This window comes from Euprymna scolopes, chromosome 5, assembly GCF_053919585.1.
Source record: "Euprymna scolopes isolate OS-2025 chromosome 5, ASM5391958v1, whole genome shotgun sequence".
NCBI classification, from domain to species: domain Eukaryota; kingdom Metazoa; phylum Mollusca; class Cephalopoda; order Sepiida; family Sepiolidae; genus Euprymna; species Euprymna scolopes.
In genome coordinates this window covers 132,306,369-132,322,441 of record NC_136486.1, presented here as the reverse complement: position 1 = coordinate 132,322,441, position 16,073 = coordinate 132,306,369, and the positions used below count along the sequence as shown (strand labels likewise).

At 31.8% G+C, this 16,073-nt stretch overlaps 1 protein-coding gene across 13 annotated transcripts in view; it reads left to right on the top strand.

Moving 5' to 3' along the window:
- Window positions 1–8,789, top strand: part of LOC145276974 (serine/threonine-protein kinase tricornered-like) — a 582,645-nt gene extending 573,856 nt beyond the window's left edge. For all 13 annotated transcript variants that reach the window (XM_080128524.1, XM_080128529.1, XM_080128525.1 and 10 more), the window contains 3 exons: window positions 2,344–2,439; window positions 2,638–2,726; window positions 8,261–8,789. In XM_080128524.1, the coding sequence (XP_079984650.1) occupies window positions 2,344–2,439; window positions 2,638–2,726; window positions 8,261–8,403 (328 nt within the window). In that variant the 3' untranslated portion in view covers window positions 8,404–8,789. The remainder of the gene's footprint in view (window positions 1–2,343; window positions 2,440–2,637; window positions 2,727–8,260) is intronic.
- Window positions 8,790–16,073: the final 7,284 nt, after the last annotated feature.

Below are 16,073 nucleotides of genomic sequence, written 5' to 3'. Positions count from 1 at the left end.
GAGTAGTAGTTGAGGGGCAAAAATCAGAAGCTCACAGTATTAATGCCGGTGTCCCTCAGGGGTCCATCCTGGGCCCAACTCTTTTCCTGATCTACATTAATGATCTTCCAAATCACATCCTTACATCATTTGTAGATATTTATGCTGACGACACTACCATTTATGGCAGCACATCTAAGACAGTAAATGACCAAGTTCTCTCCAATTCTCTCTCCTCTGATCTTGAGCACGTAGTACAATGGGGTAAGGAGTGGCTGGTTACTTTTAATGCATCTAAAACCAAGCTTCTCTCTTTACATCATCAACATTCTGATTCACATCTGGCATCAATTGAAATGAATGGCTCTCGTCTTCAGGAGGCCTCAAGTTTTGACAAGCTTCTTGGCTTGACCATTACTCCTGATCTTAAATGGAACACGTACATCAAATCTGTTGCCAAGGCCGCTGGAAAAATGGTGGGATCCTCCTATCGATCCGGTAGATATCTCCCTGCTGATGCTATTCTCTATCTATATAAGAGCCAGGTACGTCCAAGGATGGAATACTGTTGCCACATCTGGGCAGGAGCTGCTAGAAAGAACTTGTCCTGCCTTGATAGAGTTCAAAATAGACTTCGTAGCCTCGTAGGAGATGTCCTTTTCTCTTCCTTGCAACCTCTATCTCACAGAAGAGATGTTGCGAGTTTGTCTCTGATGTATCGTTATTTTCATGGAAAGTGTTCGACTGAGCTTCAATCTATGGTCCCCCCCTCGCCAAACTTTCACAAGAAACACTCGTCTAGCTATAAACACTATCAATAATTCCCCCCACTCTTTATCTGTGCCTAAACCTAAACGTAGATTCCATGAACAAAGCTTCTTTCTTAGAACTGAACGCCTGTGGAATTGTCTTCCATTTTCCTGCTTTCCAGCTGACTACAATATGGTTGTGTTTAAGTCTAACGTAAATAAGTTATTGACGAGCCGTTCCATATAAGTTGTCAAATTTACCAAATTTTCATTACTAATGATTACTATATTGTCCAATTTCTACTGTACACTCTTTAACCCTTATCCTTGAGTAGCCTCTTTGCCTTAATGTGGTGATGCCTATGTAAAATATATATATATATATATATATATATGAGAGAAGAAAAAATCTGGCTTGAAGACCCTTATCTAAAGAAATTGCAGTAGAAACATGTATGCACATATATACAAACATTATTGACTGCATATATATATATATAATGTGCATTACTTCTCTAGTTTATCAAAATATACTTGTATAGAAAAACAATATTTTCTAATATGAATGTTCGTTTGGTTTGAGACTTATAACAAATCTTCAGTCATCATCATCATCATCATCATAATTAGGGTTTAAGGACTTCACCAAATAGTTGAAACAAAAGGAACAACTTTATCTAGGATTTCCGAGGACAGGAAAAATATTGAAAAACAACAAAGTTTTGTAAATAAAACTATGTACTTATGATATGCTTTTTTTGTGCATAAAACTGCCTTTTTTGTGCATAAAACTGCCTTGGTCTAGAAGAATTTCTCCTCTATTGACCAAAGATAGGAAAGATCAGCATACTAAATTCTCAATCCTAACACAATTTTTCTAAAATTGTTTACCCCAAAAATACATGCTCCTTTTCTTAAAAATTTTCTAACAATTGATCTTTTGATTAAAAAGAAAATTAAAAAAACCCAAACAACTCCGTTTTTTTTTCTTATTTAAAAATTAAAGTGCCTACTAAAAACAATATAATTATTAAAATGTAAAATAATTATCCCACGTCTTATTATAAAGCTTAATTTAACCAGTTTTATTAAAGTTTTGTAAATAAAAAAAAATAAATAAATAAAAAATGGCCCCTACATTAAAAAGAAATCTTGTTTGTAAAAAAAACAAAAAAAAAACAATAGTTCATGCAAAGGTCAAGGTCAACTTTAGGTTAGCTGTTCTTTTTGTTTCTACCATTTTGTGGGGTCCTTAAAACCTAATCTATCTTATAATATTCATTATCATCATCATAGCGAAATCAGCCTCATCATCACATTTGAATCATCATCACAATGGTGAAATCATCATGGCTACCATTGCCATAATCATCACATTCATCCTAACAATTTTTGTTATCACCATGATATTTTTTCTATTCATTTATCCTTAAATGATATGAAATGTTAAAAACTAAAATTTCTACAAGATCATAAATAGTTGCTGTCCAGATTTTATCTTCCTCTTAATATTAAAAAGCCGGCATCATTTTATTTATTTATTTTTTTTTTTTCTTAATTCCTGTCATAGTAATTTTCCTTTTAACATATTTTTTATTATTGGTATATTTTTCAGAATATGCTGTGATCCGGAACATAGATGTGGTGCAAATGGTATTGAGGACCTAAAAGCTCAGGTTTTCTTTAAAGGTGTCGATTGGGAACATATCAGGTAAGATAAAAACAATTGTTCTTTGCAGGTAAATTTCATATTCAATACAAGTGGCATTTTCAAAATTGTTAAATTACCACAATTGATATTATGTTGTAGTTCATCCCTATGTAGACAATTTTTTTACCAAATGCAGCATTTTCAATTATCTTTTCTTTTTATTATAATGAAGAATTGATGTCTTTGTTTATTCTGCAGAGACCGCCCAGCAGCCATTCCAGTGGAAGTAAAGAGTATAGATGACACCTCCAATTTCGATGATTTTCCAGAAATTGACCTAAAGTGGCGTAAGTATTTGCTCCAACTATCACACGATTTATCTGTGTGTGATGAAGTTAAATAGAAATCTTGCTTTTCTTACATTAACTATTATTATTATTAGTAGTAGTAGTAGGAGTAGTGGTATAATATGAATCTCCTGGCATGCCACATGGAAGAAGTGCTATGGGATCAGGTAGCTTGCTTTGGTCTCCTATCCAGGAAAGTGATCCTGTTGTTAGGGCATTAGAATACGCCAACTGCCCCCCCCCTCTTGCAGAGAGTAAAAGTCCTCTAATTGGGCCATCTGTTGGCCGTGGGTGGTGATCTGTGATGCCTTGGGATGGAATCCTGGTGATTGAATGACTTGGAGATTAGGGATTGAGCATCTTCACCTCCCAACATAACCGTTACCTAGACTATTGGGAGGTCGGAGAAACCTGATCCGATCAATCGATTGGTCAAGCCCTATTGATTACTATAAAAAAAAGAACTTTGAAAAGAAAATACAAAACAGTAATTTCCGTACAAAATTTTTTTTTTTAAAATTACAAAACATTTTAACTGAAAGTTGAATCAAATGTAAAATTCAAACCCAGACATGGTTGCAAACTAAGCATTGATTTACTTAAGTTTTGGCTGGTGAGCAAATCTAGTGACATATGCTCAGGGTTGTTCATTTGATCAGATATACTGCTTATGGAGGTCTGACCTGTCAAAAACGATTGTGTTTTCCTTTTGACAGGTCCTAATAATGAGCTTCGAGGTGGATGGGGATCACAAGTAGGGAAAAACAAAAATAAACCATGAAAAAATTAAAAATCCATATGAACCCTATCCAATTCGAAAAATGAGGAAAACACAGAATTTCCCAGATCCTACATAATAGAATCACTGGAAGAACCCCCTACAGTGAAACTATACCCCTTCCTTATCGAAAAAATGCTATCCAATAAAATAAAACTGAAAACAGTCACAAAAAAACTAAAGATGGAAATTTACTGATAGAAGCTGAAACAAAGATTTAAAGTGAGGGAATAGAAAAAAAATGAAAACTTTCCATAACCTCAATATCAAAAAAACTAGTTCACATATGAAATTAAATTAAAGAGTCAACAGAAACGGAGAATTAGCACTTGTCACCCCTGAAGAAATTCAGAACGAATTAAACCATCAAGGACTTATAAACCATGAAAGAATTTTTATAAGGAAAAATAATGAAAAGATACCCACAAACACATGCATACTCAGATTCAACATACTCTGAATCCCACAAAAAATCACAATTGGATGTAATATAGAACCTGTACAAATATATATCTCAGATTCCCTGAGATGTTTTAAATGGTGAAAAATTTGGCCATCACAGTGATATCTGCAGGGGTCACTCCACATGTGTCAAATCTGAATCAAAAAAAGTAAACCACAATGAATTTACTTACCCTAAAATATTCAAATGTGGGGAAAAAAAAATCTTAGTAAAATACAAAAGAAATATACCAGAAGCCAAAACAATAGTTAAAGGATACATGAAAAATAATACCTATGTAAAAATTTTAGGGAAAAATCAGCACTCCTAACCAGACAAACAAATACAATGAACTTATAGAAAAACTTATACACCTGGAGTTAAATGAGCAAACTTTCCCCAAAAATTTTAAAACACTACATCTCCAAAAATTAAAGGAAACAAAACCAAAAAAGATACCAAAAAGTATTAAACACTACTCAAACCCAAACTTCCCCTCAAGAAAACAAATGTTCTGAAGATCAAAATTCAACCAAAACACACACCCAACTTCTAGACTAAGAACCACAATTCAAAACAGATTTGAGGAAATGAACACAAAAGAACAAAGATCAGATACTTGAGACCTGACACTAAATCATGAGTCAAATGGAAACCAAATAAAATAAAGCAAAATATAATACAATGGAATTACAGAGGCATGAAATCCAACAGGAATAAATAAAAAGTATGACAAACCACAATCTCAACATGATATGCTTACAAGAAACTCAAAGAAACGGGTAACATTACTTTTAAAGTAGACAATACTTAGAACCAAACAAATCAATAAGAGACAACCGACCTATTGGCGGCAACTCCATAATAATCCAAAACCAAATACCTGATGTTGTACTGTCACAGTAAATGAATTTCCAGGCAATAGTAATGAAATCTTCACTCCACAGAACAATAAGAATCTGTTCAGTTCATATTCCTCTAAAACACAAAATAAAAACGAAATTTTAAACCTGATGGATAAATCCCTACGCTTATCATACTGATGAGAGACTTTAATGCCCACAGCAAAATGTGGAGATGCAGCAACTACAACACAACTGGAAAAATTCTCAAATCCATACTAGAATTTCCCAAACTATGTATCCTCAGTGATATGCTTTATGCTCTCCCTTGATTTTTATGGATTTCCACTGGGGAGTCCAGAATGATCAATGCAGCAGTGACCACTCACCAATATTCCTTAAATCAAAGAACCTAAGCAGACTGGAATAAATTAAATAAACTATGTTCAACTCTAATCAAGGAAGAAATACTCAATAAACCAGACTCAGTGTTAGCCTCACCAACACTGTAATCAAAATAGCAAAACAAACCATCCCTAAATCCTCCAAGCCTCACCCAGAAGCAAATCCATGGTTTACAGAAGAATAAAGAGAAGCAGGAAAAAAATGCTCAAGCATTTTAAACACAATCCTACAAGAACTAATCTCTAAAAATATCAACAAGTCCAAGTAAAAGCACACTATGCCATAAAAAAGTCAGGGAGAAAACCTGGCAAAACTACAACAAATTCAACAACAAAAGCCCAATAAATAAAACCTGGGAAATAATTGATAAAAAGCTCTACATAACCCACACCAAATGGAGGAAAAACCACCAATAAAAAAAGAAATCACCAACCAAATAGCAGAATTCAGTCATAACTCTTCATCAAACCACTACTACCCCAAATTTTTAAAATTTAAAAACATTACAGAGAAAACAAAAAATAACTTCACATCAAACAGAAAACTACAACTCTTTCTCAATCACAGAACTAAGACTCAATAAGTACTCGTCTGAGCTCCAATCTATGGTCCCCTCCTCGCCAAACTTTCATGAAAAACATTAGTCTAGCTGAAACCACTATCAATAATTTCTCCCACTCTTTATTTGTGCTTAAACCTAACCGTAGATTCCATGAGCAAAGCTTCTCTGTGAGAACTGCACATCTCTGGAACTCTGTCCTGTTTGCCTGCTTTTCAGCTGACTACAATTGGGTCATCTTCAAGTCCAATGTAAACAAGTTCTTGATGAGCCACCCCCTTAAGTAATCCAATTAACCAAATTTCCACTACTAACGTTTACTATATTGTACCATTGACTACTGTACACTCATTAACCCTTATCCTTGAGTGGCCTCTGGGCATTGATAAGTGGTGACTCCTTTGTAATAAAAATAAACAAAGGAGAAAAAGACATATCTACAGTCCCAGATGAAATTCACTAGCAATTCTTGAAACATTTACCAGAAACATCTCTCACAATCCTCTTGCAAATTTTCAATGACATATGGTGATCATTTTCCCTAAACAATGACTCCAGGCTATTATCATTCCAATTCGCAAAACAGGAAAATATATCAAAATATCTAACCCAACAAACTACTGTCTCATTGCCTTAACAAGCTGCATCTGCAAGACAATGAAAAGAATGGTCAACACACTAGCATCTGGAAAGCATAAAATTTTATCTAGATATCAAAGTGGATTCCGAAAAAATGAAGGTACCGGATCAACTCATAAGATTCTAAACATACCTCTAGCAATGACTTAATTAAAAAGTACCATGTACCAATCTTTTTTGACCTCAAAAAAGCATACAATACTACATGAAAGTGCGGAATGCTAGATCTTCTCAAAACTGAAATCAAAGGAAACATGGCTGCACTCCTTAAAGATTTCCTCACACACCAAACCTTCACAGTACAACTTTGAAATACAAGTTCAAGCATACAAAAACAATAAGCAGGAGTGTCCTAAGGCAGCATTCTGTCTATGCATCCTCAAAATCAATAGTATCACTGAACTTATTTATACATTTATTTTCAGACTATAATATCTGACATAGAATAACCCGCTGCAGTTAATTTGCCATAAAAACTAAACTCCTCTTTCTGTCCAGAATAGAGAAAGTAGACCCTTTTTATTAACTTTTATGATGTGCTCAATTCACCTGAGAGTTGAGCAAGCCAGAAAAGAAGTTTAATGCTTACACCAATCGGTGCTGAGCTTATAAACCAAACACAGATTCAAAATTGTAAACTGCAAGCTGTTGCTGCTGCTAGAGTATAAAGGGTAGGTGTAGTTCTCAAGTGACGTTCAGATGTCGGACTTTTGGTTTCTGAGATGAAATGACTACAATGGTAAAAACTGATGACTTGGATTGGGCTAATGAGAATATGTACTCATAGTTGTCAAATGTTTTTCATATGGTGGTACCATGAGCAATCACGATTTTTTAATTTCATTTGGAAAGTTAGTCTTTTATGATATTCATATTTTCTTTATTCAATTATAGGATGGAACGATAAAATTGTGACGCTAGAAAAGATGACATGATTCCATTTCCATTTGATGAAAAACCGATTTTCTTTCTTTGTTGCAGACCATCTACTAGTTGGCCAGTTGTGTACAAATCCCAAAAGCTATGATCAGATCTTTCTATCATGTCTGAAAGTGACAGTGAAATGTTCAACAAGCGAGATCAGAGATATTCCAATGTATGCTCTCTACGAATCCAAGTTATGACAACAGGACCATTGCTAGCAATCTCAAAATGCATCACTGGATTGCCACAAATAACAGGGACGTACTCAGGGTGATGAAAACAGTTTCCAGCCACTGTTATGGTGTTTTATGTAGTTTCAAGTGATGGCCACATCATGCTACCTCACATCTTCGAAGTTGGTTTGAAAGCTGATACCAAAGTGTACTTGGATGTGTTGAAGAGTGTGGGGATTCCCTGGTGTAATTAGGCGGCTGCTGGCAGACCCTGGGTTTGGCAGGACTCGGCGCCGGCCCACAAATCCAAGGAGACCCAGGCTTGGCTTCAGAAGAAGTGCTACGACTTTGTACCTTTCTCTCACTGCCCACCTCCCCTCCTCCACCAACCTAAACCCGCTGGACTACTTTGTTTAGTCATATGTCGAGAGCATCACCAATGTGACCTCCCACAATACCAAAGCCAGCCTGATCACCGCCATCTATCGAGTATTAAACAGCCGGCACTTGTGAAAAGGGCATGCTCCCAGTTCTGGACCTGCATCGAGGCGGTGATTGAGGATGAAAGCGGCTACATTGATTGAATAGATGTCAGCTGTACAACATCATCAAGTTACCTGAATTGATTTTTTTCAATAGAAGTTTTAAAATAAAGCTGTGGTGTTTTCTTTCCGGCGACAACTTTATCGTTCCACCCTGTATTATTATTATTATTATTAAACTGTTTGTCATCATTTTTAACTTAATATTTTTTCTTTTTTAATCTTTGTAGCATCACCCCCTCAGCAACAGCCTTCAGCCCAAGACATGGATAAAGAATCCAAGCACAAGGACTGGGTGTTTATTAACTATACATATAAAAGGTTTGAGGGGCTGACACAAAGAGGATCCCGACCGTCTGCACCCAAGAGCTAAAAATATGCGGTTTTTAAAAATGAAAAAATAAATAAATGAAAAAATATACATATATAAATAAATAAATATATATATAAAAAATATATATTAAAAAAAACAAAAACTTTAGAAAATATTAATAAAAAAATTTTAAAAGATTAAAAATACTTACCAAAATCCCTTTTGAAGGGTAAAAAAAAAAAATGTTTTAAACAAGGAAGCAGACATTGCACAGACTTGATGAGGATAAAGGTTCTCTCTGGCTGGCTGTCATGTGATGATGTAAGGGAGATAACTCCGAACAGCAGCAGCAGCGTTTTAAATGTTGAGGTTTTAAAACCAGTGGTTTAAAAAAAAGGCAACCAAAAATAAAAAAAAAATGAAAATATATTTAAAAAGAAAATAAAGATAATCAGTGACTGTGAAAATGATTTGTGTGAAAGGAAAGAAAGAAGAGGAGACAGAAGTAAAATCGTGTGGAGTTTATGAAAGGCTGAGTTAAATGCCAACATTTTTTTTTCAAAATAAATCTAAAGTGATTTACTTATTTTAAAGAAAAAAAGTTAATTGGATCAGAATAGATCAACATATATAAATAAAAAGATTATTATAAGAGTTAGTGAATAATAGACGGTTTTTATCAGTTACATATATACACTCGGATAAATACACATTTGCTCTGTGATTTTCAAAAAATTAAAACATTTTTTTTTTTTCAATAGACGAGAGGAAGCAAGTCATGTTTTTATATATTTTACTCCTTCCATCCTTTGCTATCCATTTGCCTGCTTTGATTTCTCTACACAGTTTTTGTTTGTTGCAAACCTTGCAATCATCTCCTCTTCTTTCGTTAATTTTGCAATGAAATTGTCACATGAGGAAAATAAACATATGCATAATAATGAGATTATAATTTCAGAAGTTTTATTTTGTAACATTTTTTATTAAAAATAAGCTTTTAAAAAATTATACATAATAAAAAAATAGATTTTAAAAAACCCTGAAGCTATTACATCATTATATTTGGAGCCCTAATAATATAAGCACTATTGAACTTTTTAACCCACTTTTAGGCATGACATTAGAGTATTATATACATATATGTATATATATATATAACTTTCTTTCCTCATCCCTGTTTAGAGAATGAAAACTAAAAGTTGGTGAAGGCTCTTTTTATTATAAAAATTGAAGGACAATAATGAACTGACTTTTAAATAATATAAATTTGTGTGTTTATATACATATATGTATATATACATAATATGCACAATATTCTCTTATGGGATGAAGGAGGTTCGATTAAAAAAAAGTAAAACTAAAAACAAAACGTTTCTAAAACAAATAAACTTACATACTCTAACACTTTTGATGTGAGTAAGTTAGATTTAAAAAAAACAATAAAAAACAATTCTTAATTTTTTTCCGTTAAGCAAAAGTTAAAATGTATTTTATTCCTTATATATACATACACACACACACATTATAATGTATTAAATATCTTTTTGGTGCTTATTTAGAATTACATTAAAAAAAAACAGTATAGAAAAATCTTTATGTACTCATTATTGAACAAAGATGTCATATTCCAAAAATTATGTAAATTGCTCAAGTATTTTATTTATTTATTTTTGTTTTTTTACTAAGAAAATCCAAATTTATGATTTTTTAGCGATTAAAGTTTTAATTTTATTACTTACAAACAAAATGTCTGTAGCCAAATTAAATTGTCGTCTTTAAAATTTAAAAACCAAATGACGGTTTCCAGACTCCGTCTCTCTTCATAAAATTTGATTTTCTTAGTTTAAAAAAAAAAAAAAAAAGCTTGATCAGTTTGTTATTTTTAGAATATGGCATCTTCATTTCAAGACGAGTACATGCAGCATAAAGATTTTTCTGTATTTTTATTTTTTAATAAGTATAATTCTAAATAAGCACCATACTTTTTGTTTCACTTGCCATATATACTTTTGATATAACACTTCACCAAGAAGAGATGCACATGCTTTTGCTCATTTCAAAAAAACTTTCAGCTTTATTAACAATAGATGCATACAATTGTTTCAACCCATTATTGAGAACTATATATATATATATATAAAGGGCTAAATTAATTGTATATATGCATTGTGAATAAAGTTGAAACCTTTTTGAAATGAGCATAAATGTGTGTGTCCCTGGTGAAATGGTATATCATAAAGTATTTATAGTTCTTGTATTGCACTATCGAGCTATGTTAATTAACTTTGCAGTTAATATCTTAATTTGAATACAAAATTGGAAAAATTATATTGTAATGTTAAATATATATGTGCGTGTGTGTGTGTGTGTGTTGGAATCTAACTTAAAATGAAATGACATTTTTACTATTTGAAGTTACAGCAGCTCAAATTTTTTAATAGAGCAGTAATATAAGGAAAGGAAGTTTTCCCCAAAAAAATATAGATATATAATGTATATATTAACATAATTCTTTTGTGGATTTAATTATTTTTACATGAAATTGGAAACATAGAAAAACATTTCTTCATCTTAATATTTTAATGGAAACAAATTAGGAATTCACTAATTGGAGCTGTTATTTTTATCTGAGGAGGACTGACAGTATGAATAATTCCTTCTCTTCTTTTATTCATTATCATACATAAATTATATTACGAATGCAAAGTATTTTTTACTTTACAAATTTGATTGAAATAGAATACAGTTTTTGAATTTTAATTATTAAATATTACTACTACTTTGATAATGTGATTGATGCAGGGTGGATGTCAGAAAATAATTATTTTATCCTATTAATGATAAATGATAGTTAATCTGTTTTTATTTTTTAACTATGCTTTCTTCCCTGTCCATGTACCCATGGTGCAATAGTTGATATTATGAGACAGAAAATTTGAAAATCTGGCGAACGTCTAAACTATTTTTCAAGAAAATCAGGAAACCAATTCTACTTACTCTCTGACAAGTGTTAATTTACTTCTTTTACTCTTAACACCACACTAGTTCCCTCCCACCCCAGCCCTTAGAATTTCATTGTTGCTTAAAATATTTTTTTTTTTTTTTTTAAATCTAAATCAGTATGGAGTATTCATGATTGTGGAATGTAAATTTAATCATCGCAAAAATTCATTTTACTATTTATTAAATCGATTTTTTAAAAGAAAATTTTATTTAAACTAAAATTATTTGGTATCCAGCCACTAAATATTTTTTTTAGTTGCACTTGATTGAATATCCTTTACTTTATACATATAATATAAAAATATATATATATTATGTATTAAGTTGCTTTATTTTGTTGATGCTATTATTTAGCGGGCAATGTTACTATAACCCTTTTAGCCCCTGAGATTAGATATAAACAAAGCATACCACTTAGGATGTGTCTCAGTTTTCATTTTGTGGTATTGCTTTTTTTTTTTTTTTTTTTATTCAGCTACATGGACTAAATAAATGATTTATTTAGCATCATTATTTAAATAAATGATTTTAGTATCATTATCTGCGTAAACAATGGCATCAACCAAAAACGCAGCTTGATGCATAACATACAGTCAGAAATAAATTTCCAATATTAAAAACAAAAGATCAGATTAAATGCCAACAGGATATATGTAAGAAAAACAAGGTATTTCAATCATTACATTTTTTTAATTGCTTATATGGTTAACATTTTCTCACACTGTGCCATGAGAAAGGTTTCATTGAGCAAAACTTATAAGTGCTATTAAAGAAAGTGGATTAATTGAGTGAAACACTTTTTGTTATATATATATATAATATATATATAATATATATATAATAAATTTCACTATGGAAAATTTTCTACAAAAAAAAAAAAAAAAAATTTGAGTGGTGCCAGTGGCTGAGAGTTATGGTGGGGGGTGTTTCTGGGAGAAAAAAAAACATAGTTTCTTTTTATAGTCGCTGCTGCTGTTGTTGCCTTTTTAGAAATCTTTTCTTTTTTTCCCCCCATAAAATTGATTGTTTGAAACACATGCGTCCTCTTGTCAATATCTTTTAAAAAGAAAATAATATTTGGCTTAAATCTTATAGAAATTCTGCATGTCCAATTTTTTTTCTTTTTCTTTTTTTTTAGTCTAATTTATATTTTATTTTTTTTAAATTATTATAACTTTTTTTTTCTTTTCTTTTTGTTTGCCAGCCAAAATGCCATTGGTTTCTTTGTTATCTTCAGCAAATTCTTTTTGTTTGAGGTTTTTTTTTTTTTGTATGTATTAATGATATACATACTTGCATATAGGACCTTACCTACACACATTTGGGGGAAATTACATCTTGATTATTAAGCAGCTAACAAGTTTAAAACCTGTATGAAAGGTTGGATGAACGAATGGGAAATGAATGGAAGATGGAAATTGGATGAGCATACAAGTAAAAAAGGGGGGAATGCAGAAAAATAAATTTTAAAAAAATCAATAAAAGCAGACGCCAATGTTGGCGCATTTTAAACAAAGAGGTCCGGTCTTAAAAAAGAATTTACAAAAAACATTTTTGTGACTAAATTTTTATCATTAGAGTGGTTGTAAGATTTCTCTACTTGTACAATTTGTCAAATTTGAAGAAAAAAAGGTGCTTATTTAGAATTAAACCTATTTTCCAAACAAAAAAACAAAAAGATTTTGATGTATGTACTCAAGGAAAATGTCATATTTAAAAAATTATATAAATTGATAAAGTATTTTTGTTTTTAACTAAGAAAATCAAATTTTATGACTAAGTGAGACATTATTTGATTCCCCATGTTTTATGAATAAGAGGGAAGTAACTCCGTTTGAACTACCAAAATCAGCCCTGTAATGGTTACAATTTCTTAAACAAAAATCACTGAAAATCAATTATTTTCTATATATAAAACAAATGTGATCAATTTACGTGATCTTTGGAATGTGACATCTCCATTCCATGATGAATACATGCATCATGACGATTTTTTTTTCTGTAATTTAGTTTTTTAAAATAAGTTTTGATTTAACACACACACACACAAAAAAAAAACATCCATAATATTGAGTTTTATAATTTTTAGAAATATAAATCCAATGTTGAACGATCTCTGACTTTCGCATTTGAAAAACTAAGGAATGAAAACTCATTTACATGTATCTTGAGGTGAAAGGTAGGTGCACAGATTGTGTGTCCCAAAGATTCAAGTATAAGTCCTAATACTGAGAAATATGAGTTTGGATATGATTTGCATGCCTGGATTACTGGTCCATTGCCTCTCCTCATCTTCTTCATGCCATTGGGAATGCATAAATGATGTGATGAATAGCTAAGTGAAGTTCAAGGTCAGTTAAATCTATTGCATTTACTTAAACTGTAATGTTATTGGGATAGGTATGAACATACCTTCCCATCTATGAATTAAATTACAACTTGTGTTTAATGAATTGTTTACAGTAAGCATTGTTTCGGCATTGAATGACTCCAAACCAGGCAAGTTAAACCTTCATGCACGTCAGTGATTATTTTCACATTGTATCGAGAATGTGAACTGCACCATCCGCCTCTTTACCTCCACTTTTAAAGTATTTTTTTTTTTTATGTAGAATTTTTATTTTTAATTTTTGCAAAAGCTTAATATTTAGTCACAAAAGAAAAATTTTTTTTTTTTTTTTTTCAATTTTAATTTAGGCTGGACCATTTCGTTTAAAATGTATCCAAATATCTCACTTTTCATCTTGTTTCAACTGCCTATTTAATGTTATCAAAAAGGGTGATTGGCTTTCTTTTTCTTTTTTTTTCCTTTTTTTTTTATAAATATTTCTTTGTTGAATAAATACAAATGACTTTCATTGCCAAAGATTTGTTTCTTACATAATTTGGTAACAGATTTTTTTTTCTTTTTGCAAATTCCTGAAGTGCAATTAATTAGTGATTGTGCCAAAATCTTTCAAATTCTTACCTATAATCCCTTCTCACATAAGGGATGTTGCTAGTGTTCTCCATCTCTATCGTTTTTTTTTTTATGATACATAGAATACAATCATTGAACTGCTTTCCCACTAATTACAACATGGTTTTTAAGTTCAATGTCAGCAAATCCTTTTACGTAATCTAATCCTGTCCTTTCATCCATTGTTTTCAATCCTCTTATAGTACTGTTCATCATCCAATTGTTAATCTTAGTAACCTTTATCCTCAAATGGCGTTTGGGCCTTGATAAATGTGTAACATTACACATATTTACATGCGTGTTAACATGTAGACACTCTGGACCTAACATATTGTAGACGCCATCACCAAAGTGACGAAGAACAGGAAAGAACTTCTACCCATTGTTTCAGGTATTAAGAAAAGGCCTCTATTCCTCATTCTCCAGCCACGCATGACTTCACCCACGTCTCTAACATAATTGTGATCCTTGATCTGTGGACACGTTCTTCTTTTTATATCTTTTTCTTTTCTTTCTCGCCATGACGTCACTCTGCACATGGTTCGGCATTTGCATACAGCCATCATACGCGTGTCCGTACTTTGTTACATACCTTCATACGTTGAAAAAAAAATTCTTTGCAGGAATTTAAAACCTGCTCTGAGACAAATAAAAAAAGTCTCAAAAGTCAACACAAAACATGATTGCATAAATCCAAACAAAATGTCCCAGTTCATAGTCCATTCAACCGTTTCACTTTACCATTCTTTTCTATTCCCTATCAGACATTCTTCATTTATTTCTTTTCCTTTTTTTTTTTTCATTTGTGAAAGAAAAGGAATTCCAACATATTTCTCCAAACATTTAAAGAAGTTTTGATATGTTGAAAGGGGTAAAACTCTGTTTTAACTGTTTCATTAGCAAGAATGTAGCAGCTTTTTTTTTTTTTTGTTAAGAAATTGCCTGAATCAGTGCTGAAATATTTCATCTTTATTGTCCAAAATAAAAATTTTAAATGTTTACAATATGTTACAAAGTCAGGCAAATTGAGGCAAGACTAAATCCACGTGTCATTGAATAGTCTTTGCTGTTTGTGGGTACTGCATCTGCAAATTCACCAAACTGAAACAGGATATTTTTATTTTAGCAATAAAGTCAATTTATTGGATATTTCAGCCCATATCATCCAGCCGTTTTTTGAAAAAAATAACAAATTTCGGGGTTCAAAAAGTTGTTTTAGGAAAAGCACCACAGTTATACTTTGTTGCTTTACTTTGGAGAGCCAAAAAGACCTCTTAAAAAGTGCTGCGATGGCACATGAATTAGTTAAAATGAGGTCTCTCCTTTCATTTGGTGGTGTTAGAACTATTTTTTGGATCTCTAGCCCTTGAAAACATACTTGGGTGAAATTTAGGTCCAAGATGGTTATTTTTAGCCCCAAAATTGCAAATTTCCTAAAACGTCCGGGTTCCAAAATAGGGTGTTGTGACACATCGATTTCTTATTTCTGGACAGAAATCAACCCTCCGAAAAAATGAGTTCCTTTGTTCAAATATAGCTGAAAATGCAAATTTATTTTACCTTTTAGTTTTTACCTATATTTTATAAGGGGTTCATAAGAAAAAAATCTGAGTGTGGTGGTATCAGAGCTGAATGATATGAGCTGGAATGTCCCTAATTGCTTATAGACAGTCTTCATGACTATACTATATACTGTTCATTGTATACCCAGATTTGTTTGTTACTTTTTTCGTCATATGAGTTTTTTTTAGTTTTTTATTATGCATTT